The 26460-nt window shown below is 38.8% G+C and overlaps 1 protein-coding gene across 1 annotated transcript; it reads right to left on the minus strand.

Annotated features, from left to right (window-relative positions):
• Positions 1 to 611: 611 nt before the first annotated feature.
• LOC115776019 (enhancer of mRNA-decapping protein 3-like) lies at positions 612 to 25796 on the minus strand. The gene is made up of 7 exons (XM_030723610.1): positions 25706 to 25796; positions 21612 to 21791; positions 20901 to 21097; positions 12750 to 13103; positions 5410 to 5563; positions 4339 to 4556; positions 612 to 2241 (listed from the first exon to the last, which is right to left on the minus strand). The coding sequence occupies exons 2-7, from the start codon at positions 21773 to 21775 to the stop codon at positions 1907 to 1909; spliced, it is 1422 nt and encodes a 473-aa protein (XP_030579470.1). The 5' UTR covers positions 21776 to 21791; positions 25706 to 25796; the 3' UTR covers positions 612 to 1906.
• Positions 25797 to 26460: the final 664 nt, after the last annotated feature.

Raw genomic sequence — 26460 nt, forward strand, 5'->3', positions numbered from 1 at the left:
AATATTTTGTAGCTTTAAAATCACTTTAAAAATAAACTTTTCTAAAATCCTGTTTAAAATTTGTTAAACCTTTTTTAAAACTAATTATTACCTTCCAAAAGGTAATAAAGCCACCAAGAGTTTTTATGAAGAACCATCTGCTATGACTTTAAGTCCAAAACATCAGCATATCCAGTAATGCTGAACTTGGTCCAGGCCTTTAGTGTAATACCACACCGTACCACAAGATTGGGCACAGAGTCAGTGTACCCTTTATTTACAGTACCTTGAACTACTTTTACAATAGTGACCTTGAGGAAATGGGGTAATAAATACCAAAAGTTCAAAGAACAGAACACATCTGAAAAGACCTGAACACACCAAAATGCTGCCCCATGGTGGCGAAAGCTTTAGTTACATTTTGCAGAGGGGAATTACAAAAAGTATCTTTACATGCTTTGCTGGTGGTCCAACAAGTTTATTATACCAACATAAAATTTTAAAATATGCTAGTGTATAAAAAATTCCTTTCTGCAAGCATCAGTGGTTTTGTTAGTAATATCCAAGAAGAAAGGCAGGCATTGAATTCAACGTATTTTTATTTTGCAAACCCCCCACCCCCCCTGCACCGATGAATCCCAAGACGAGACCTATCCACAATCAAAAATCCAAGGCATTTTTTCAAAAATGTGAACTGATGACAGTTATGATCACATTTTAGTGTCTGCTACAATGATGACAAAGAACAGTGAGAATACACGAGGCTGCAGTCACTGTGACCTTTTTGATCCTGAGTGGTAACTTCTGAGACCGTGAATATTTTTAATGTAATTCATTCACTCTACACAAATTCCTTCTTTTTGTTTTTGGCAAAACACATATTGCCGTGTTATAGCAAAAATGACCATTCTATGACAAGTCAGCAAAAGCACTATAAAAAGAAATGTATAGTCGTATGAATACCCAAAATGAAGTACAAAAACGAAACCATTATTTACAAAATGTAACATGTTACGTGAGTACATAAAGTGTCAAACTGTAAAGCCTCCCAATTTGTACTCTTACATTTCAAATATATTTATTTGGTGGAAAAAGTTCATAAAACCCCGACTCTGAAAGACTGTTATTGCTTAATTTCAAGAGTGCACAGCTTCGGGTTTAAAATACAGACATTTTCTTTGCTCAGGTCAAGTTGACATTTTGTTGACCTAAAGCTTTCACAGAAATTTTCCATGTTGACCAAAAGAGAGGCAGTCAGAGAGGTAATTTAACTCCAAGAGTCAAAAAAGAAAAAGTTAAACAAATAAGATTTGCCACAAACAACTAGCAGTAATACCTGGAAATCAAAGTGGTAGAAAAACGCCACCATCCAAAGACACCAAATACTGTAGGAGTGCTACCACAAAAAATGCAAATATAATCTTCTGCTTTTCTACATTTCACATTATTCCTGAGATTTGTTCAAAAAAATAAATAAAAATATAGATTCTGTATAATATCACATTTTCAATGGAACATGCTACACCAGACATCAACCGTGGAAGATGAATGGCAGATTTGACTGGCAGTCAGCTGTAGGTTAAGCTGCACATGCAGAAGGAAACGGAAACTGTGTCTTTGCTGCTTTGACTGGTCACAGGATCAGAGGTCAAAGAGAGACTCACAGTGGTCAGCATTTTGTAAACATATTCACGTTGCCACGGAGCCTTATCAAAATAAACGAACAACAGGAAACCCTTGTCCCTCCAATACAAGAGGTATCGCACTCAATGTGTGCTCACGCACAGTTCAGTCTTTCCAATGATGCTCCCAAATGTATCAACAAGTTTCCTCCACACTGCAACAAAGTTTTGTTTGGGGCATGTTGTTGCTTATCTGCGCACTCAAGCAAACCATTCCCTCCAAGTGTCCGTGAGCCCCGACTCTGTTATACTGAGTGCAGAGGGATGACAAATTTACATCCAAACGGTGAGTGGTAGCTGATGCCAACTTCTTGGTAAATCATCTTAGGGAGGCCAATATCACAGAGGTAGACTCGGCTCTCTTTGTCTGCTAAAGGTAGTGGAAGTCCTAAAGAGAGGGTCCACTTTGCTTCCACACTCTGAGGCTGCTCGCTGACTGGGGGATCGATACTTAGGACTGGAGCCCGGTTCTTGTTGGCCCAGTCAGCAGCGGATTGGTACCAGGACTGTTCCCTCAGCAGTGGGTTCTCATGGCAGTCCAAGCAGTTGATGACAAGATCGACTGGGCTCACAGGCAGGTCTGGGAAACAGACAGAGGTGAAGGGGGAGAATGTTTATTTTTTTTTGCTAAATCATAAGATTAAAAATACTGGTGCACGCAATCACATTACAAACTGTACATGGAGACAATACAGGAATCTAAACATGTCTCAAAATGTTAATCAAAACAAGGACTGAAATTAGCACCTCTTTCAAAAAAAAAGAAAAAAGAAAAAAATGCTGGCACATCAAACCACTTGGCTGTTTTAGTCCATAAAGGTAGACTACAGAGCCCGATCAATATATTAGCTATTTACCAATATATTGTATCGGCATTTATAATGAAAATTTTAAAAAGTTAGGAGGAGACCCTTCAACCATGTTATGAGTGTTGATGTTGGGTTAGTAGTAGTAGTAGTAGTTTGTACACCAGAGGGCACTCTGCATATTCTCTGTTGGCAACACAGTTTCGATATAAACACAACCAGCTAATCTGAGCAGCGTTGGGCAGAGCACAAATGAGTAATCTGCAACTTGTTATGACAACAAAACAATAGTATTTTTAAACTGCATGGTCACATTATGTTAATATGGACTCAGAAATAACTATACATACCAAATGTTAGAGAAATCTATTTATACTTCATTTGTCTGAAAGAATAAAGTCAGCTGAAATATCACACGTTTTATATCACCAAATATTGGCATCAGTCTTATAAATCCTGTATCAGTCGGGATTTAGTATAGCCTCAAAATCATATCATCATATTTAAACAAACAATAAAAGTACAATAATGATATTTATGATGATACTAGGGCTGGGACTTTAACGTGTTAATTTCGATTAATTAATTACGGGGAAATTAACGAATTAAAATTTTTAACGCATTTTAATCGCACTTCCTCAGTGCACGAGTTCCAGGCATACAGATTATATCAACGCACAATGTCAAAAATTCAGCGGCCGCATCGTTCGAAGGACCCGGCCCACGTCCTTTGCAGCCCGCGAAGACCGCAAAGGCCGGAAGTGAGCGGCTAGCCTTCATATCAGCATCACCTGCCCTCACCTCTGCATAGCTCATGTCGCCTAGCAACCGTGAGTGCGAAGCACAGCTGTGTAAAGCAGCTGGTTAAACTGAGAACGAACTTTTTCTCCTTTTTGTGGATTAATTTGAAGTCTTTAATTCAAAATAAGCTGTTAAAACAAGCATAACACATTTCAACATCAAGGAATACAGCTGAGAGAATGATTAATATCCAACTATATTAAGTGAGACATTAATGTTGAATAAAACTATCCAGTTATGATGCTTAACTTTAATTTCAGGTGTTTGCTTATCACAGGAGCACTTCCACCCTTCGTTGGTCTGTGTAGTAGACTGGTGGGAAAATAAACAAAATTTTGAAGTTTAAGCTTATGTATATTGATTCATTCATCAACCAAACTTAAATTAATATTTATCATGTTAAATATTGAAATGTGATTAAAATGCGATTAATTTCGATTAATTAATTAGATTAATTTTTTTAATCGAGTCCCACCCCTAGATGATACAAAAAAAAATACTGAATGTTTTATCGATGCTTGAGGGCAGCAGCATTCATACATTTAAGGACATGAAATTAAATTAATCTGAAGTGTGAATCTACTGAAACAAAGTGCCAGTAGCAGCATTATAGTGCAATAGTAGCGACAGCATTATATCCAGTGACACTGCATAAGTCAAATGTATGCACAAAAGTAGCCTAGGTAGTGTTTCCCCAGGAAATGTTAAGTATAACATGACTGCTTAACACTTTAGTTAAACCTAAACTAAGTACAATCTGCTCCCGACCAGGCTGTGTGTTCAACGTTTACCACAGTGATTTAGCCAGATAAAAAGAGAGCTCAATGTAGCTCACTAACTCAGGGCTACTCTCAACAAAATAACAGTAAATAATTACAAACCAAGGCTGGTTTATCTCATGTTAATTTCAGCTAACTAAAAGCTGTTCTGATTTATGAGTTTGTTTCCAAGATATCGGTCTGTGCTTCCAAGCACAAGAGGGGTGGAACTCCAGTAGAGGGCAACCTTCGCCTGTCATAGTCTGTTCCAACAGGACCGAGTTAATATACTGCGTCCCACTCAGTTTTTACCTTTGATGCTGGACACCTGCTTGCCGCTCGTCTTGCTGAAGAGGCTGACCTCACTGGTGACTGACTCTTGCATCTTGACAAAATTGGGCAGGAACAAGATGACCTCCACTTCATGGTTGGCCAAGTGTCTACCACAGCTGATGCCTTGGGCTCCCTGAACATGGGGCCCACACAGAAGGACCACAGTGGGTCTTTGATGGACATTTTTTGGGGTGAGCCTAGGAACATGTCAGAAAAGACAAAGATTTCTCCATAAATTCACAAGCAATGATGAACACGTAAATTACTTCTGCAGTCAAACTAGTAATGAAATTCCAAGTCTAACCCCATCTCAAGTATTTCTGCAGGGAGAGTCAGCCAGCGAATATCCATGAAACTTTTGCAGGAAAGAAAAAAAAAAAAAAAAAAACCTGCATCCCAACAAAAGTTTCTTTATTCTGATTATGGAAATTATGGTGATGGTATAGTAACTACTTTCTTTATAATGACATTTTTAAATAAATGTAAACCTCAAAGTTTTATATATCACTACAGGTTTTAATATTAAACTGATCTGAAGAATTGAATGCCTGGTGGCCGTACACCACTTTAACATCTCGTGATCCTGCCACGACAGCACCAAATTAAACCTGATCTGAGCTCACTGTACTTCCAGTGTAAATCGGAGACATGCAAGTATTGCAGTGCTAAGTTGATAAAAGGACTGAGACAATAAACCAGTTTTGTTATATGAGCTACTGCGCTGTTTCTTTGATCTTAAATAAGCCTTTGCCACTCTTAAAGGGGCGTGTGAACAAATGCCAAACAGGGTTGCTTTTGGTCTTTGAAGATCTTCCTGATGTGCTGCGTGATTGCTTAATGTAGAACGTGGTACCTTCCTAAGACAATAAACAACTTTTTTGGGGGGTGGAGACTCTAATGACTGCAAACTAATTAGACAACGGTGTTCGATACACTGTTGTACATTCTTATTATAATAATACAAATGACTAACACACTAACCAGTCATGAGATTGGTAACTCTTTAAGGTTTCCCACCACCACACTGAAGCCAGGACTGGTACTCCTTACCTGTTTGGTCCACCTAGCAATGTGAGAGCCATCTGACTGGAACAAACACCGACTGCTTCCAGCCTACGCTCAAGAGACAGACCCCAACGCTCTGCAGCTGCTAGGAGTTGTTTATGGAGCTCGTAGGGCACACTGGGAACCACCAGGCCTGTGTCTGCAGAAAGAAAACATGTGAGACAGAGACTGTTTTAATGCTGTCCCATACTTTTTTCATTTCAGAACATTGAGGTTTTAGTTACACTGTACCTGCAAAACATCTTAGACTGATTTTGCCACTTATCTTCATCAGCACAGCTTTAGAAACAAAAGCAGGAGCAAAGCCAAATCTAAAAATAGGACCTCATCGATAAGGACATACTGGTCAGAAACACATTCCCAGATTGTCAGAGGTTGGTAGTTAAGAGTAAGTATATCATTGGGGAAGAGGCGTTCTGCATCCCCCACACCTGATCTTGTTGTCATGGGAGAAGATTCTCCTTTTCCCTTCCTGTTTGTCACTGCTGTCTGAAGCAACAAAGGCAAGACTGGCAGCCTTTACAAAACATGACAAACATAAGGCAGGCAGAGTGATAACGCCTATTCCCTGTGGGGCCCGGGCTCACACGCACCATCACATGGTTTGACCAATTCTCAGCTCTTAGCTGCGGGACAGGGCTGCACTGGGCTGGACCCCCCACACTGGTTGCTGGTCTCAGTCAAAACATGCAGTGGGTTAGCGTGACAAAAAAGGGGGCAAACATCATACACGCATGAACACCTGCACGGTATCCCAACAGCGTTTGGTGAGAAACTGGAGAGGGCTAAACAGTAAAAGGGATGGTGGTGATTGGGCTAAAAAAGTGAGTCCATTCATCTTCTTAAAATAGACTGGTGGCTCATCTTGCAGTGGCTATCAAAAAAAAAAAAAAAAGAAGCTTTTAATCCAATAATATAATTCATACACTAGACATTTTTAAGTAGGGTTTGTTACCCACCTACTTCAACATGTTATTTAAAGTGCTGTGCGAAGCATTTTCAGGTTGTTTTAATGGCGCACTTGTTGATATTCCTGAATCATCTCTTCGGTATATAATCCAGCACTCAGATTTGATTTCACCAGTGGTGAAATTATGTATTATATTTTAGCATTTATTTAAAAAAAAAGCCAAAAATAGTAGATTGGTCTAAGACTATTCAGTGGTGAAATAAGCCTGACAACACAGTATTTGAAGCCACACATGACCGTGAAGCACTATAGATTTTGTCTGACTGTTGGTCAGACCAAAAATTTGAAGACGTCACTTTGATCTGCAGTTTTAAGTATTTGAATTATTGAAGGTTTCTGTCACTGGATGGGCCCCTTTATTTTATTTTATTTGTAAAATGAAAACCAGAAAAATAAATAGCAAAGAATTTAATTAAATGGAAACAACATTCACTGACCAAAAACGTATTTAGCAGGTAAATGTTGATTAATCTAAACATTTTTAAAAAGTTGTCTGACAGGTATCACTGTTTATAAGTACTTTACTGCAGTTTCAGTGACTGCAATTTTCTTCATTAATTACCAACAACATAAAGTCTACGCCAATACAAATATATCTGAAATAAGCTAGTAATGGCTCAAAGATCTGTCCAGGTGATTTAAACTAAAGAGAAGAAGACCAAAGAAAAATAAAAGTGTGAAGACGGCACTTTCTTAATTACAGCATTATTACAACATTATTACAACAAGAAGGTAAAAGACTAGTTTTAAGAGCTACGCAGATGCTTAGATTTTGGATTTTTTGTAGCAGGTCAGATATTTAGTGACTTCATATAGATTAATTACATATTTATTTGTTTTTCAAATGTTGCTTTTGTTATACAAATTATGTTTCCTAAGTGTTCTTTCAAGAAAAATGCTTAAATTCCTTTGTTTTTTTAATGCATCCTTCATATCATGTAACCCATCACAGATGCTCTTTTGTGTCTTTTTTATAATTATTGTACTACATATATACAATCTGTTTTTGTTTTGATTTTTAAAATCACTGTACAAACTGAATGTACAAAGTGTGGAAAGCTTTAAAGAAGCTGGGTTAATCCCTAGCTATCCATCGCCTGTGGCACATTATAAGGGTAATAAGAGTCAAGCTGGGGGAACTGTGCAGCTCAGGGTCCCTTTGATAAATAAAGCTACTGGGAGGCAGTTAAGTCCTTAATGGCCTCCTACACATCTCCGGCCTGGCAGCTGAGAAGTTGGTGGCCTCGTTGGTGTGCGCAAAATTTACACTGACACACAGAGATGCAAGAACACACACACACACACACACACACACACACACACACACACACACACACACACACACCACACACACACACACACACACACACACAGTTCCCACATCATGCTCACAGCACACTCATATACACCCACAACTTTGCACCCAGACATGCAGCACTCTCAGTGACATTATCATTCTACACACGCACACCCTCATAATTACATATAAACACAGAGACTCATGCCGTGCCTGACTGAAATTCTTGCTTATCTTTAGGTCAGCCCTGTTCCCCTCCCACTATTCTTTATTGATACCACACAAAGACTGCTAATATGTTTCAGTGGGCAACAGAAATCTGGAGCACGCCAATCCTCCTGTGAGCGATAAGCGCAGGAAAGTCAACTGGTTCTTGTCATGCAAGTGCTGCCTTGAGTGCCAAGTTCAGAGGAAGTGGGTGTTGCACTAGTATGCACAAATTGCTTTTAAACCAACCCACCAGGTGTGCTTCTTAATAACTGCTGCTGAAGTTTCTGCAACCAAAACTATCCACCCAACCTTTCTCTTGCTCTCTCTCTCTCTCTTTCACACACGCACACACACCCCCACACACACACACACACACACACACACACTAACGCACTCAATGCAGCATGAAAAAAAAAAAAAAAACTAGCTAAACTGGGTAGATGTGACCATACAGCAGTGCTAAAATAAACTGAGCTGGAAGTTATCTTTCAAGCATGACAAGGAAACCGACAGGACTGAAAGCAATACACTCTGGCTGGATTTGAGCCATGTGTGACTAAGCCTTGCACTCGGATAGGGAGGGGCAGGAGGCTGCTTCATTCACTTCTGCTCCACCTTAAGCGTTACACAGGTAGCAAGATGGGGTATCATTTCATTATGGCACAGAAAATTAATTAAAATTAATGTTAAAACCTGCAATATTATTTTTTTCCTATTTTAGGGACATAAATACTAAAACAGTCTGAGTCTCTCAATCTTCCTGTGGTGGCCTTCTATTTACCTGAGAGCATGTAATTTTAATGCAGGCTGAACTTTGGTCATATATCTGTGTCCTGTTATAACGGCTGATGTTCATAACAATGATGTTATCACAGGTGCAAGTAATCCCTCTGAGCCAAAAGCTCAGGCTGTACACTGCTCTAAACAATCAGGTCAGGTTGTAATAATTCAAAATATGCTTTCTTTGCTTGCATTAGGTTTTCGCCAAAATGATACAGCATGAATAAATACAATAAAAGAAGCTTACATTTAATTTGTTGCAATATGTTTTGCAATCTGGCTTGCTTGACCTGAAGTTTCAGTACAGGAGGCAAAAACAAAAACAGCAGAACTAAACTTACAGAGACTCCAACTTTTACAACAAACAATGCTGCATAGAAACAGAATCTTAAATCCCCATGTCGGCTTGTTATGTTAACCTAACCAACAGCTGGGCACTTTGTTTTACTTTCTGTATTCTTCTACTGTTGTTTTATCTGTTTACTGGCAAAGCTTCCAGGTCAAGAACACTGCAGTTTGTTCCTGCTTCAGAGCTGCTGTTTATGTAAGGCTGTACGGCGGCATACTAATTACAGAGTGCTGAGGATGGGGATTATGATGACAGCCCTGGGAAGCAAATCAGCCTGCACAGTAGGAAAGAAAGGCTCTGCTTGGAAGCTGTCTGCCTAATGGTAGGCAGCTGCTTATACTGAACTCTCCTATGTCCATGTGATGAAACACCATCAATACTACAACCACCTGTCACCCTTGTGCTAATTATCGAGTCTTCATCATCATCAGAAATGCGAGAAATTCATACAAGAACAGAAGGATTTGGTGCCAATATTTTCTGAATATGCAGTGTACAACGAGCCATCTGATTCATATGTCAACAAAATATTCAAATTATATTTCACCACAAAGACAACTTAGAGGTGTATCTTGATTGTGAAAGAAGCAGGTTTTTGTTGAGCACCACAAAAGGGCCTGATGCCAAAGGACCAATATATGCAGACATATTGAGCCTGCGGAATCAACTTATTCTGCAATTTATTCCACATTAAGCCACAATTAAGTGCAGTTGGATCAGGCCCTTCCTTATGTAACACCTGCAAATATTGTTTCAGCCTAACACTACAGCTCGCCTAGCTACAATCACACCTTAGACTCCAGGGCCTGTGTGCCATTACTTGTCTTGTGTCTATATTAACCAGTTATGTAATATCCTAGATTGAGCCAGTTTGAGAAAGAAGAGGGTCATCACTTCTATGGGCTTATGTCAGAGGGGTGTGTGGAAGGTCAGAACTTGCAACAAATGACAAACAGTAACCAAGAATATATGCACACCTGCCCCAGGGTGAACTCTCTGATCAGGAGAAGTTAGCTCTGCTGTGAGCACCACTTGTTCATGCTGTTCTCCCCTCATTGCACTGAATAGAAGAGAAACTGCTAAGAGCCCATTTACTATCAAGAGCAAGTAAACCATTTCACCATTTGGCAAGAGTTATAACCCTTTATCCAACTGTGGCTGCCAAAACAGTGCTGTTATATAAGCAGATGGTACTCCTACCCACAGTCGAAAGACTGGTACTAAAAAAAGACACTGTCTTAAAAACAAGTCCTGTATTATCTAATGTTCACCATCTCATGTAAAATTAAATAAGGATCATTTCCAGCATGCACAAAATATTTATTAATGAAGGTGCCAATATGTTAATTCTGAATTCAATGTTTTATCTTAAATAAATCTGGATTTCAAAATCATAGTTAATTAGTAGACTCTTGGAAATTTTCTTTAGTATAATTTGGTCCCATTATCAAATTTAACAGTGGCCTCGTCCATCTCTATAGTCCGACTATTTTCAAATTTCCTACCTCTGTCAGCAGTACTGAAAACTCACTCAAAAGTATATGATAATTTAAAAAAATAAAATAAAATCAAAAGGATAGTTTTGAGGAAAAAGCAGTAACATCTCTCTTGGGGACCATTTTCATTTGCAGATTTGATGTTCCCATGCTCACGGAACAAAGTGTATGTGGGATTTGCTCAGCTACAATTTATCTTATTTTTTTTGCCAGTTAGGAAATAAGATAAATACAAAATACACTTTATTGCCAAAAGTATCCACTCAGCCAATTGGAAGTGTTCCAATCACTTCCACGGCCACGGGTGAATAAACCAAGCACCTAGGCATGCAGACTGCTTCTACAAACATTTGTGAAAGAATGGGTCGCTCTCAGGAGCTCCGTGAATTCCAGCGTGGTACCGTGGCCTTCTCGTCCAACATCAGTGTCTCACCTTACAAATGCGCTGCTGGAAAGATGGTCAAAAACTCACCATGACCACACTCTTAAACCTAACGGAAAGCCTTCCCAGAAGAGTTGAAGCTGTTATAGCTGCAAAGGGTGGGCCGACATATTAAACCCTATGGATTAAAAATGGGATGTCACTCAAGTTCATGTGTGTGAAGGCAGATGATGGAATACTTTTGGCAATATAGTGTATCTCTAGAGTTGTTTTAGGGAAGTCACACTTTGCTGTAAGAAATTGTTTCAAACATTTTAAACTATTTATATAAATTTTTAAGTACTTTAATTGTTTCATGGTTCAGCCAATGACACTAAAACCAGCAATTTTGTTGGTTGGCTTCCATTTCCACTGTGAGGAGTGAAAAGAAAAGAAAAGAAAAAAAAAAAAAAAAAAAACCCCAAAAAACTTCACCTACTTTAAATTTGTCTCTCATTCACGTTGTCAGACGTGTCCTGATGGATTCGAGCGCAGCTAATATGTTTCATTTGCTACCTGGAAGTCCTTTTATGACCACTTACACAGTGTGCCGACAGCAAAGAGACAACTCTTTAAAACTGATCCGCTGTGTGGAGGCTCACTGCTGGGTGTGCAACTAAACCTGAGACTTAAGCAGTTTTCAAGTGAAGTCCACAGTTACATCATCAGGGAAGGAAAGGAGCATATCCTATCAAAAACATTCACAGGGTAGTGCAGCATGGATCACTCAGAGTTAGACTACTGCTTTAATGTCCTGAAGGGTCTGGGGAACATTAGCATAAAAACTTTACTTTACTGTCTTGAAGGACAGAACACAGTGTTTACTCACCATTGGCTCAATCTGCAGATTTGGCTTCTCTGCAGCTTTGTCCACTTTTAATTAAAATCGCGTTAAACAAGAAGCACTCCGAGAGCGTAAACTTTCACCAGGGTAGCTCGCTCTCTGGGAGTATATACTTCTAAGGGAACAGTATTGATATATTAATTTTGGTTTCTTTCTTCTTTTTAAATGTACTTTAAGTTTGCAGTGCAGTAAAAATGAGATAAAGGCAGCATAATAGACACTTACTGTGATTACACAAACATTATGCTGGAGTAGGTACTGATTTGTTAATAACTGGACATGAATAACTTGAGCTTATATTACACTACAGCATATTTCAAACTAATTAGCCAGCTTTCTTTAAAGATATAACACATTATGGGGTCAAACTGAAAGAAAGGCAGATATGAAATCTAAACGGGAGGTCAGAGGTCAAACTATAAAGTGATATTTTGAAGAAACATGGCTTTAAATAGCTTTATATAGCATTACTGTCACTTTGACCTTCAGTTCAATCTAGTGACCTTCAAGAAGAAGTCAGAGGTGAAATATGGCATGATACTTTAAATTTATATGGTACTTTATTACCCCACTCTACACCTCTACAACGTTTTATCAGAATTCATTCAAAACTTTGAGCTATCGTGTTTACACACAGAATGACACGCACGCACACAAACACTACCAAAAACAACCTCCCTGGAGGAAGTAATAACTTGAAACACTGGAAGAAATCCAACTGCACATCATAGAGGAACAGGCTTCCAGAGAAAATGGTCCCAACGTGCACTTGAACGCGATCAGTAGATTAACAGAGGAATAAATTAGCAGATTAACCTAATTTTAAATCTTTTAAAAGGTTTTTGATTTTTATTACCCATTCCTGCAACTTTTTTTATCACTGTTTGTATACTGAGGAATCAAGAGAAACGTGATTGGCCCTAACCGCTGAACATTTGTGTGTGCATTTTGTCCTTACCAGTACAGTACTCTTTCCCCCCATGCTGGGGCACAGTTATCTGTCTGTATGTGACCGGTTTGCCCTCCAGAATATTCTCATCATGACGATAGGACTGGGTCTTCTGCTCAGCCTGTGCGCTGTGATGTTGTGACTTGTTGCTGTTGCTACTGGCCCCATCAATCTGGGAGAAAACGGCGGCCTTGTCGAACAGAGCCAGGTTTCCCTCAAAGTCAAAGTCAGTGTCCAGATTCTCATCAGTCCCATCACCAAAGCATTCGTCATTCTTTGATCTCTGTTGCCCTCCAGCCCCTCCGTTCCTCACGTTGCTTCTCCTGGGTGTGGTCTGTGTCGTCCCTCTGCTGTTTGATGAACCTGAAGACAATGGAAAAAACAAACTCTGATGATTGCTCACATAAAACAGGATTTGGCATTGGACAATGCTGGCAGAGATTTAATCAGAATATTATCAGGGGTAGGTGCACAAATGGGACCTCACCATCCCTGAGGAAAAGAGTGTGTGTGTGTGTCACTGAACTGTTTAAAACTTGCAATGGATGTATTAATATAAAAAAATGTTTAAAAAAAACAAAACAAAAAAAAACAAACCCTCACCCCTTCAACATAAAAAAAAAAGAAACATTGAGGTCAAATGTCTAGTTCTGATTAGACTGCATTAACAGATCTTTGCCTTTTACTTGAGCAAGAAAAAACAACAAATTTACAGAATTAAAGCAGCAATGCTTATCTTTTTATACATTTATACACAATCCATTAAGAGGCCAGTGGTTTGCTGATCCCAGGCCTGCTCACATAGTAATATTCCACTACAGTCACACCCCCTCATTACTCTGTTCAAAGCTGAATAGGCTGAGGCTAAAACAGGAGGATCAGATGATACAAAGCACATGAAAAGTGAACACAGAGAGAGCAGTCAAGTGTGTCTAGAGCTTCTCCTGCTTTCTGTCTTATTGTAACGAGCAAATAAAATAACATTTGTCTGAGTTCTTAAAAACAGAACTTGTTTTGGTCATTCATTTAGATGGAACAGAGCACGGACTTAGACTAATGTGAGACTGGGTGCCATTCAAATAATGAATTTTGTTGAAATAAATTTCAAATAAACACATGAGTATATAATAAAAAATTAATATAGGAACAGGGAAAACGTGTCTTTTTCTGACATTTACATTGGCACACATACAAAATAAGACTTAAAAATAAGACCAAATAAAAAAAAAAAAAATTTAATAAAAGTCTAGTATACTTCAAATTTAACAAAATATCCCAACAAAATATCTGGGAGTTATGATGTAAATCAGCTCTACTACAGAGTGCAGTTTGGCATGTAAAGAACAAATTAATCATACAGAACTTCAAGTCTGAATCCTCTGGATTAAACCTTATCAACCGCAGGATGGGGAGCCAAATGCTCTGCTATTAGCTGCCATGGGCCTTTTTAAATTGAAATATGCATTCTTTCATAATATATATTCCATCTTTCAGCCCCTGCTCATATCCTGATCATCTTTTAAAGAAGTTACGTGCTGTCATACAATACTGGAAGTCATTGTACTCTAAACAGTATAATCCATACACAAGTTCCTGCACTCAGTCAGTTTCTGACTAGGAGGTTGCAGCTCTTTTTTTATCTTGTGTAACTCTTACTGCAAACTCTTCTTATGCTCTCACAGATATCTACGATAACTTAATGAGAACAAAACACGGCCAACACTGAAAACGTCCGATGGCCGAATGCGTGGTGCTTGATAAAGTTTACATGATTAAGAAAAAAGAAAAAAGAAAAAAAAAAAAAAAAAAAGAAAAACTGGAAAAACCTGGCCTTCAACCCCAATCATCCACAGCTCTCACGCTAACAAGGAGACAGAGAGGCACACTCACACGCTACTGTCAGAGTGACAGCTAAGGTGCTTTGGCCTCTCTCACGCAATATGCTGGGAGGCTCAGTCATAGTACACTGGGCTATAAATTTGCAAACAAAACTGCGCGCTAATCTGACACCTTTATTCAGCGGCTAATTTGTGTGTAAAAATGCAATTACTTTTTTACATGACACGAAAAACCTTATATTATATAAATAAATAAATAAAAATCTTCTTTATACACAGGCACTACTTTTAAGTTTTTTAAGTTTAATATTTGCATAAATTATAAGTAGACAGCAAAAAAATCAGGCATGAGTAGGAGAAGGTGGAGTTTAAGTGTGTTTGTGTGTGAACAGGGATAAAAGCTAGTGTCCTTATTAGCACAAGCCAACAATGTCATTATTTACAAGGAAGTGTTTTGTCATGCTATGAATCAAAAATCTGAATGAACTGGGCAAAGCTCCAAGTTAAACATGCTAATGAATAACAAGTAGACAGTGAACCTTACTGATTTGAGTTTAGACAAACCTCCCACCGCAGCTACAACTACAGAGGCCTGGAATGTTCTAAACTGAAATGTGAGTTTAGGTAAGAACACAGAGCTCAAACCGTGGAAACATTTTATTATTTTCGGTCATCTCGGTGGTTGCCATTAAACTTGCTTTTTTAAAAATTTTTTTTTTTTATGACAGCCTCATTCAATGTTTGGTCATATCAATATCTGCTTCTAATCGTAAGTGATTTGGTGGCTGGAGGGTGTCACTGAGATGCAAATGTGACAATGAGACTGATACTGGTAAATGCATTTATAAATGCCAACATTCAATCAAAAATGGAAGAGCTGCTGATGGTGAAGCACGCCAACACTGCTAATCAAAAAGAGAATGGCAGATAAAATCACCTACTTACTTATTACAATAGAGTTTTGGAGTCTATTATAAGTGCAGCATTTTCCGATTAAAGGAAGTGTGTGAGGTTACTTCAAGAAAGAGGATGTTCGTGATGGCAGGGAAATCGCAGTAGGAAGGCGACAATGGTGGTATGCAGGGCAGTATGAGAGTTTGATTTGATTTGCAACTAAAAATAGTTGTGCGCAGACTTTAAAATGTATTTAAGAGCACGTAGGCATGTGTGTCTCACAGCAGGCAGCAAAGGGGCAGAGAAGTCAGGTGGAGTGAAAGACGCATTTACAGCAACAATGCTTATTAGTGTAATTGCAACCAAAACCTTTGCAGGTAAAAAGCCACTAAGAGTCCTTCATCAAACCACCTTTTTAACAAGTTTTAACATGAAGAAATGCAATCTTTTCACCTGCTCCCATCCACCGCTGGGTTGTTTTACACAACAAATTAAGAACAAGCAAAAATGAAAGTTGTGAATATGCACACAAACTGCTCGCTTATTTTTACAACAGATTATTGTAAAGTTAGCTGCAGGCAGACAGGAGTTGCCTACCCTGTCTGCAGCATGCATGGTTTTGTCTAAAGAAAGCACGGCGTGTATTCCACTACACAAAGTTTAAAGTTAATTATTTAGCAAATTTTAATTTAAAAAAAAATCTAAGTCTTCATATAACATATATTAAACTATCAGCAGTGTATTATACAAAGTAACTAAAATGTGCTTTTTTCCCCCTCCAGTGCAGCATAACCTTTCTGAGGTATAAATGTTCTTAAGCAGAGGTTTATGCGAAACAGTGGGCTGGATAGGATTTCACTCCATATACGAGGTAGCACGCTGGTTATGGGAATGCTTTTCATAAGTTCAGAGTCTGGAACAGCTCCTCCAGAATACATGTTGGATATGATTTGGGTTCATGGAAATCAGCTGTGCTTCTATGGGCCTATACATCATTCATAAGACTGGTTTTCTACATTCACATTCTACTCTCTATGAAAGATCATTGTCAGACATTCAAAATCCACTCGCAGAATCTAAAATCTTGTATGTGCAACAGCCCACCCTGCCTTCCAGTCTTTGTGGCCGGGGGCTTTTTGGGTGCATGGCATTGCGTGTGAAAGGACCAGCCCTGCCCAAGCCACTCAGCACGTTGGCCTCGTGCAATTTGGGCATTAGCTCCCTGGCCACCAGCCTGAAAGCTAGAGATTAAAATAAAAACTCAAAAGGTAAACATTGCTTCCACCATTGATATCGCTTTGGCCTTCCGAGCACACTGGGACAACATGGCTTCCTGTTGGGGAGGGGGTGTCGGTTTCCTGTGCTGGCCAGAAGCAAGTGAGGGAAAGAGAGAGGGAGAGCGAGAGAACAGGAGGCCACTAACGCACAAAAGCCTGGCTTTGCATAACCTTCTCTTCAGGAGCAGACACCAAGAGGGAGGGGAATGTTTATTGATTTTAGTCACACACATATTGTAAAGAGGAACTTTGATACAAGCGTTTAGCACGCTATGGGAATCATGGCAGAGTAATAACAAGGCCCTGTTTGGTCCCATGCTCAGGTTTTTTTGTTTTTTCCTAAATCAGAAGGTAGTGACACACACACACACACACACACACACACACACACACACACACACACACACACACACACACACGGGGTTACCACTTTATGAGTCTTAATGACTTATTCATTAAATGAAACAGGGAAAAGCCTGGTTTTCTATTCTCCACGTTTCTTTTTCCATGTTCAGAAAGTAAGGTTTACAATCACACTGAAGAACGCTGGCAATTTTTTGACCTTTGACTCTTCCATTGTTTGGTGATCCTGAGTGTAAAATTGAACCAACTTTAAATGACTCCAGCAGAGGCCACAGAGCTGTCCAAACAGGCTTCCTCCTGACTCGCTGCTGACTAGAGGAAATACTGTTTTAACTTTTATCTAATCAGGAAGGTTGAGTAACACAGTCAGATTTTTACAGTAACGTGGACAACTCACGACATGAGAATCAAAATGTGTGTTTCAGTGTGAGCACGTATCAGATACTATATATAAAAATTTTTGAATTAAACTAATCCCAAGATCTTGTTTTTACATTTAAAATGTCAATATATGAGTCTAAAAAAAATTTTTAAACACAAAAGAGAACTTCATCTTAAGTTACAAAACAACAATAAATTAATCACAGTAAATTCTCAAGTGAACATCTAACAATGTGTATGCCGGCAGGGACATGGCTAGTGCATTCATTATTCTCATGGTCTGGAGCTAAAAGTAACATTTGACCAGCAGCCATGTGCAAACTTCATCTCTCAGCTGTTTTGGTTTCTTTGTTGAGCATTTTATTAGTTATTTGACAGATATTACAGCCTGCTGTGAACTACAGCACTTCTAAGACATTTTTGCTCCAGGTTTGGTGAGTGAAATTCTAGTATTTTATTAGTTTGTTACATAGCACCAGTAGAGAGTTTATAGATGCAGCTTGCAGTGTTAGCTGGAAACTTAGCACTCCCCTTTCCTTTCTAAATATGTTTACTTCTGGCCCCAGAAAAATCAAGAATAGCTCCAACATGCTAATGCACTAACTCACAGGACACTGAAAACATGTGTTTTGACTCAGCACAACAGTCACCTCCCACCTGCCCAACTCTCCAGATTCGACTTTGTTACTGAGAGCCTTAGCCAAAACAAAATCCAAATTCAGCATCACTGGAGATCCAGCAGATCCTTGATGTGTATACAGGGAACTGGAAGTGTTGTAACGCTGCGCTACATCAAACCAACTAATTTTAAGTCTTCTTTTAATCAGTCAAGGCACTTTGTGATTGCATCTCATAATAGGTGTTTTTTTTTTTTTTTTAAACAAATTTTAGTTACATATATCAAAAAATCTAAAGCTTACAGCTCCTCCTTCACAGAACTATCCATAATCTTCAAGCAATTTTATGCACTTGTTTCTTATTGCTACTGGATAAAATACAGTTCTACATCACTGGAACTCTGTGCGGTGTTGGTGAAAGCAAACTAAAAGTGTACAAATCAAACTGGTGTATTTCTTGATCAGGATGGCATTCAAAACTAGTTGTAATGTCCGAAATCTCCGTGCCCCCCTCCAATATCAAATGTTTTGCTGGTCAGTGAAGCATCCGAGATAAGCAAGGGGAATTTAGGAGTCATTAAGTAGCACTGGGATATTCTGATTTGGTACACATGCAGTGTGTGAGGTTATTGATCATTTTATATCTTAAACTTTACATACCCAAAAACAATATGCACTTCCTTTTTGGTTGTACAATTGAATTGTTTTACACCAATCACAAACACTGATGCTGAATGACTGCATATCAGCCCATCTTCACTGTTTGGCAACTTTCAGGGAATTAAAAGTGTGATTGGGCAATATGTGAAATTGTTGGTGGTCAATTCAGTCAGGGAACAATATCAATTTTCTGTTGTTTAACAAAAGAGAACTGTATGGCCATTGCTGTGGTAAATTCCTGTCAACACTTGTTACGCTCTGCAACAATAGCCTTCTGTGATTTGACAACTAGGAAATGCACAGTGAACAAGTTAAAGTCTTAAAAACATGGGGCTTTCCCAATTTTATGAAGACGTCAAACCGTCTTATTGTTTTGGAACAACTGTAAATTAATTCGTCACCCTTCTTGAATTATAATGCACAATCATGGGCTTTCCGAGCTGTGTTCAGTTGCTGTAGTTTGATTAGCAGCTTTTGTTGAGTGTAAAGGTCACAGGCGTTGCTGCACAAAACCCGATTCTGACCTGTTATCAGTCACGTCAATGGGTAGAAGTCAAGATACTATATGAATAAATGCTCACATTTACAGTATTTGTCTCGTGTCTTTTAACTAAAATGTTTCTGACATGTTTACCAACATAAATTAAATTATTTCATGTATACTGCTCAAAAATAAAGGAACACATATATATATATACAATGAGACTATATCTGAACCCTACAGAGGTTGCACAGGTAGTCCAACTCCTCCAGGATGGCACATCAATAGGTGCCATTGTGAAAAGGTTTGCTGTCTCTCCCTGCAGAATCTCAAGAGCATGGGAGGAGATTCCATGAGACAGGCAGTTACTCTAGGAGAGCTGGACAGGGTAGAAGATCCTTAACCCATCAACAGAACCGGTAACTGCTTCTGTGTGCAAGGAGGAACGGGATGAGCACTGCCAGTGCCATACAAAATGAAATGCAGCAGGCCACTGGTGTGAATGACTCTGACCAAACTATCAGAAACACACTTCATGAGGGCGGCCTGAGAGTCCAACGTCCTCTAGTGGGCCCTGTGCTCACTGCCTGGCACTGTGGAGCCAGACTGGCATTTGCCACAGAATACCAGAATTGGCAGGTCCACCACTGGTGCCCTGTGCTTTTTGCAGATGAGAGCAGGTTCCCCCTGATCACATGTGACAGGCGTTAAAGGGTCTGGAGAAGCTGTGGAGAATGTTATGCTGCCTGTAACATCATTCAGCATGACCAGTTTGATGGTGGGTCAGTGATGGTCTGGAGAGGCCCATCTATGGAGAAACATGCAGACCTCTACAGGCTAGGCAATGGCACACAGACCCTACGTTGGTGCAGTGGTCCTGGGTTTCTCCTGGTGTATGACAATCCCCGGCCTTGTGTGGTGAGAGTACGCAAGCAGTTCCGGGAGTATGAAGGAATTGATACGATTGACTGGCCCCCCCCGACCACCTGACCTAAATTCAACAGAGTGTGAGATTATGTTTCGGTCCATTTGACAACACCAGGTTGCACAGACTGTCCAGGAACTCAGTGATGTCCTGGTCCAGATCTGGGAGGAGATCCCCCAGGGCATCATTGATTGTTTCATGAGGAGCATGCCTCATCATTGTCAGGCATTAATACAAGCGCACGAGTGCCATACAAACTCCTGAGTTCCATTTTGAGTTGCTGCAGTAAAATTTCGGCAAAATACACTAGCCTGTCTCATCATTTTTTCACTTTGATTTTTTGGGGTATTTTTTTTTTTTTTTTAGCCTGACTGGCCCCCCCCCGACCACCTGACCTAAATTCAACAGAGTGTGAGATTATGTTTCGGTCCATTTGACAACACCAGGTTTTTGGGGTGTCTTTGAATTCAGCCCTATATAAGTTGATAATTTTTCATTTCCATCAAACAATGTGGCATCCTTTGGTTCCTAACACATTAGCCAGTCCCTATCAGTATAGATATAGATAAATAGATAGATAAATACATTTGTCATTCACCACCACTGTGAATGACAAATGTATTTAACTATAAGTTTAAGCACTTAATCCCTACAGTAACTACAAAGTTAAAAAAAAAAAAAACAGCTGAATGATGAAATGTTTAGTCTTCAGGTCATGACCTACCTCTGCGTGTGTTGGTGATTGGACCAGAGCTGGAATGAGAGCTGTTGCTTGTTGCATAAGAGTGATTTGTTTTATTAGTCTGGCCATGGCGTCCTGTTGATATGAAGCTGGGTTCTGTTGCAGTGTCCTTTCCAGAGCTGTTTTTCTTAACTTTGTTCTGGATATCCAGGAACTTTAACTCTTTGATATCCATGGCACTAAAAGAAAAGAAAAAAAAAAAAAAGAATACAGACCTTACTTTGAACGCAAATGGTACCATGTTAATACTGGAATACCCCTTTCTTACATGGCTGCTAAATATTTTCAAATTCAAAAGCACTGAAGTAACACTTCTGCATTTAATGACTGATTTAATAACTTTAAGCAATCTTTATAAAAATGTAAATTGTAAAATGTGACATTGCAAAATGTTAATTTGACATGTCCAATGCTTAAGTATGTAGGTAAATAAGTATTAGCAGGCCCTGATAATCCTAAATTAAATGTCTTCCATGGGATGTACTTGTTTCACGATTGTTCCCGTAGCTGAAAGGGAAAGCTGAAGGGGTGGGCAGAAGATATTAAAAAAAAAAAAAAAAAAAAAAAATCTATATGTATGGCCTTAAAAAAAACAAAAAAAAACATTTAAGGAGAATTATGAAAATCTGTTGAAAATGGATGTGCTGATATGTATGTGAGAGAGTACAGACAGTATATTCTTCTTTTTATTACCTGAATGTGACCTCAGGAACAGGACACTTGACCCCATTGTGATAGGGATGCTTTAGTGAGATTGTTTGGCTGGAATGATCAACAGAGGACACCTCACCCTGATAAACTCCCAACGTTGCTCCACAGTCTATGGACACAACACTACCAACCCAGTCTGCAGCCATTCTCCTTACTATGATCCTGTGGTACAAACAAACAAACAAAGATATTAAGGGCTTAGTGACATAAGTGTTATATTCAGCAAATTAAGTGTAAAGAATGCATAAGCTTTGTAGACTAATTCATTAAAACTTGGCTGATTTGGGGCCATTGTAAAAACTATCCTGACCAGTAATTTGCCATTTGGCTAAGAACTTGTTTTTTTAACCAGAGACCTGTAAGTGCAAAGTCCTGAATCCAACTGTTATAATGGATAACTTTGTATTAGTAAAGACGGCTGTAAAGGTTTAACTTCTAGGGAAAAACCCCTTTTTGAAAACCTGGAGCAATTTATCACATATGACTTTAAAAATTACATTTGAGGGGAATTCTGTACTTTTATGTTCCAGTGATCACTGAAGAGTTCATTCACACAATAGTTCAAAATAAATGGCTAAATAAGCACATAGTGGCTTTTAAATAAGACTGCCACAGTACATGCTTCTGGAACAGCAGCAGGCTGTAATTTTCTTGAAAGAGCCACTACCAACTTAGAAAAAGTAAGTGAGGATTACATAATAAACAACTGAGTTAAAACATCAATACATGGAGTGTTAAATAAAAAATAAACTTTGAATTTAAGAGATTGCTTTACAAAAGATCTGGGTTCTTACTTCAAAAACCAAGAATTTTCTGTTAGAAAGTGTTGAATTTTGAAATAAAACTTATATTTATCATATGTTTGTATGTGCCTACATGAATGAATGAATAGTGAAAATCTAAATATTTACAGATACAAATGATAACCAAATGCATTGGCATATATATGAACGAGAATTAACTTCAGATGCCACTTATGTAGCCAATTCCAACTTTAATACATGCACCACTGAATGAAGTAATGTTGGGGCTTGTTTGTTTTTATGCACAAATAAGTTACTTTTCTGTTCCTTTTTACTCGTGATGGTAACTAACCTACAAGAATGAATTACAACTGAGATTTAGAAACTCTGCGTCTCATGCAGATGGCTGCATTTTATCCCTTGTGTAAAAGGACTTTGTTGTGGTTCAGTTCAGTGAATAGATACCCAGGCAGTATTTACTGTTGGGTGGCATAAGCATTAGAATTAAAAGATTACAGGGAAACCGGTTTTACAATACAAATAAAACCTGCTTGTCTGTCACTGCACTGAGGATACAAGCATGACCAGTGGAAACTACAAAGTTTCCCTTTCACCAAACTATGACCAGATGCCCTCTTGCAGTTGTAGCACACACAGCTCTCCCCTGCCACACTAATCTACACTGTCACCCTAAATTTAACTGTAAGCCACAGACAAATGCAAGCAGATACACACAGTATAAGCACATACATTTTTGTAGTTTTGCCACTGGACACCACCATAGTGGAATGCTAATCAAAATCAATATGTGATTGAAGGGAAGACTTTCAGCTTTAATTCAAGGAGTTGTATAAAAATCTTTGCATGAGCCATTTAAGAATTACAGACATTTTTATACACAGGTCTCCATTTTCAGAACTTCAGAAATAATGGGAAAATTGACTGACAAGCAGTTTCATGGCCACTTGAGGTCTGCTTCCTTATTATTTTGTGGCAAATAAAGCAGACGATATCTGAAACTGACTCAAAGTGTTGGATTTGTATTTTAAAGCTTTTCACTGTCATTTTGAATATGAAACCCAAAGACATGGGAGATCATCGTCAGACTGAAAAATCTCAAACTAATCAGAGAAAGAGCAAAAACTTTACAAGTGACCAACTCAACAATCTGGTGCATTGTTAAAAAACGAAATGTACTGGCCTGCTTAACAATACCAAAAGGCCTGACAGATGACAGATTAGACGTTTGCCAGAAAACATCTACACAGTTATGGAAAAACAGATGAAACCAAGGTTAACTGAGGTTAACTTGTAGCAGAATGATGGAAAGAGAAAAGTATGGGGAAGGAGAGAAACAGCTTATGATCTGAAGCATACCACACCATCCGTCTAACAGTCTTGTGGCATGTATGGCTGCCAGTGAAACCGGGTCACTGGTATTTATTGAGGATGTGACTGCTGATAGAAGCAGCAGGATGAACTGTGAAGTGTACATGGCTATACTCTGTTCAGATTCAGGCAGATGCTGCAAAACTGATTGGACAGAGTGTCAGTGCAGCTGGATAATGACACAAAGCAAAGTGCAATAGCAACCCCAGAGCTTCTCAAGGGAAAAAAAGAATGGAATATTCTTCAATGGCCAAGTCAGTCTCCTGATCTCAGTCCAACAGAGCATGCTTTTCAGTTACTTAAGACAAAGCTGAAGGCAGAGGGCCCCACAAACAAGCAGCAACTGAAGGCAGCTGCAGTACAAGCCTGGCAGAGTAACTCAGAGGAGGAAACACACCATTTGGGTTCTTGACTTCAAGTATTAAAACGAGTATTTATATTTAAATTTATATTAATTTGTCCCAATATTTTTGAACCTTTGAAAATGGGGGACTGTGTATAAAAATGTCTGTATTTCTTAAACAGCTCGTACAAAATCTTTATAAAACCCTTTGAATTAAAGCTGAAAGTCTTTGCTTTGATCACATATATTACACACATACATAATTTACAACCCACTATGGTGGTGTTTAGAGGCAAAACTACAAAAATTCTGTCTTTGGGCACTGCAAGTACTGGGCCACCTTCTTACACCTACACGCGCTGCTCGGCCAGGAAACCCATGCCATGAAGCTTCCAGCACACAGTTCTTGCGCTGATGCCAGAGGACTTTTGGAACACTGCAGTTTGAGAGCCAGCAGAGCATTGGTGACTTTTACACATTATGTGCCTCAGCACACAGCAACCCCCTCTCTGTAACTTCATGTGGTCTGCCACTTCACAGCTAAGCTGCTGTGGCTCCTGTGGTTTCCTATAACACCACTTACAGTTGATCATGGAATATCTAGGAGGGAAGAAATTTCACAAACTGATTTGCAAGTACTATGGTCAAATTACAGTGAGCTCTTCCGAAGGACCCATCTTTCACAAATGTTTGTAAAGGCGGACATCATGGCTAGGTGCTTGATCTTATTAGCCTGTGGCAGTGGGGATGAAAATGCTGAATTCAAAGATTAAAACAATACTTTCCTCAATAGTTATAGTGTAGTTTTAACTGACAGCTCCCTGTTGGGGGAAAAAAAGCAAAAAATTTCTATGGCCTGTGTGGAGACGCTGAAAAACATTTAGATTAATAATAACAGGGATAAAAACAAGCAGTTTACTAAACATCATCATACAACTTCTTTTAAAAACAAAAGAGAGAGAGAACACTTTTTTTTTTTTTTTGCAGATTGTCATTTTGAACAGGTATAGCAGGTACTTTAGGGACTGGCACTAATTATCTAAGTACTTATTATCTAAGTATTATCGTCTGTCCTTCCTGCTGATGATCAGCATCAAACCAAACGCTGCTCACCGCTCGCAGAAACGTGACTAACTTCCACCAGCGAAGAGACATCAACGGCGGATATAAAATGACACGATAAAAGTAAAGTAATTAACTTAGCCATCCAGCACCTGCGTGGTGTGGGGGACTCGCGGAGTATCACAAATCAGACCTTTCAGAGGTACGTGTAAGAATTAGCTACCGTTTGAGCAAGAAGGTTTTCGTTTTTCTAATACAGACTTAAATATTTAAAAATTGTAAGAGTGGTTGCTGACCTTAATTATAAAATTCCTATGACGACAGTATTTAAAGAAAATGAGTAGAAATCTCAACCTTTCACTGTATGACTAAGAAGCTATGCTAGCTAGCTTGACAGCTAACATTAGCTTGTCTTATGTCCCCGCTTTTTTTTTTTTTTTTTTTTTTAAATAAAACAGATTGTAGCAAATTTGAAACGAGTGTCTGCTGCTCTTGAGGAACCAACCTAAGCGAACTGGATCTATAGCGGGTATATTTACCTTAGCAAGCGGCTGTGCGTGGCAAAATGTCAACGCAAAACAGAGCCAAGACTGTTGTTTAGTGAGCGCTGTGTTCCGGGTTAACATAAGGTACGTCACTTCCTTTATCTCCCACGTTGCTTTGTTGTGATGTTTGTATCGACGGTCAGTGTTTTCACATAATCTCAATAATATCGAGTTTTTCCACATGAATGATTATATTAAGATTCCGCATGCGTTATTTGTTCAACAAATAACGCATGCGGAATCTTAATATAATCATTCATGTGTTATTTGTTGAATTAATTTAATTAATTTTTTTTGTTTTTGTTTTTTTGTTTGTTTGTTTGTTTTTTTTGGGGGGGGGGGGGGTCATGATAAGCCAAGATAAACAAAAACAACATGGTGATAATTAAAATACTTTAAAAAATCTTTTTAAAGCAAAATTTTATCTGGATGCTCTTTTATGCCAAACACCTTTGCTGTACCTATTGCTCTATTGTGGGCTCCTCTTGTATTTCTATTTTCTTTCTTTTTTTCTTTATTTACATGTTTAAATGGCGTGGCCCAACAACACCAGAGCCACAGGTGGGAGGGGGCAGAAGAAATGATAGATAGATCAAGAGGGAAAACAGAAAGGGGGGTGGGGAATACTTTTTTAAATACTTTTTTAATTCTTTTTTAAATGTGTGTTTCTGATTTAAGGGTTCACGCCCTTACATTTTATACATTACCAGCAGAAATACAAAAATGTATAACATATATTCCACATATCA

Source organism: Archocentrus centrarchus, chromosome 3 (assembly GCF_007364275.1).
Source record: "Archocentrus centrarchus isolate MPI-CPG fArcCen1 chromosome 3, fArcCen1, whole genome shotgun sequence".
Classification (NCBI taxonomy): Eukaryota; Metazoa; Chordata; class Actinopteri; order Cichliformes; family Cichlidae; genus Archocentrus; species Archocentrus centrarchus.

Bases quoted from the DNA above. Each gene is read 5' to 3' on its own strand.
- LOC115776019 (XM_030723610.1), bottom strand. From the start codon at position 21,775: ATGGCTGCAGACTGGGTTGGTAGTGTTGTGTCCATAGACTGTGGAGCA. The intron at 21,098-21,611 runs GTAATAAAAAGA...CTTTTCTTTTAG, and splicing joins GTTCCTGAGGTCACATTCAG to TGCCATGGATATCAAAGAGT. The intron at 4,557-5,409 runs GTAAGGAGTACC...ACATGTTCCTAG, and splicing joins TTGCTAGGTGGACCAAACAG to GCTCACCCCAAAAAATGTCC.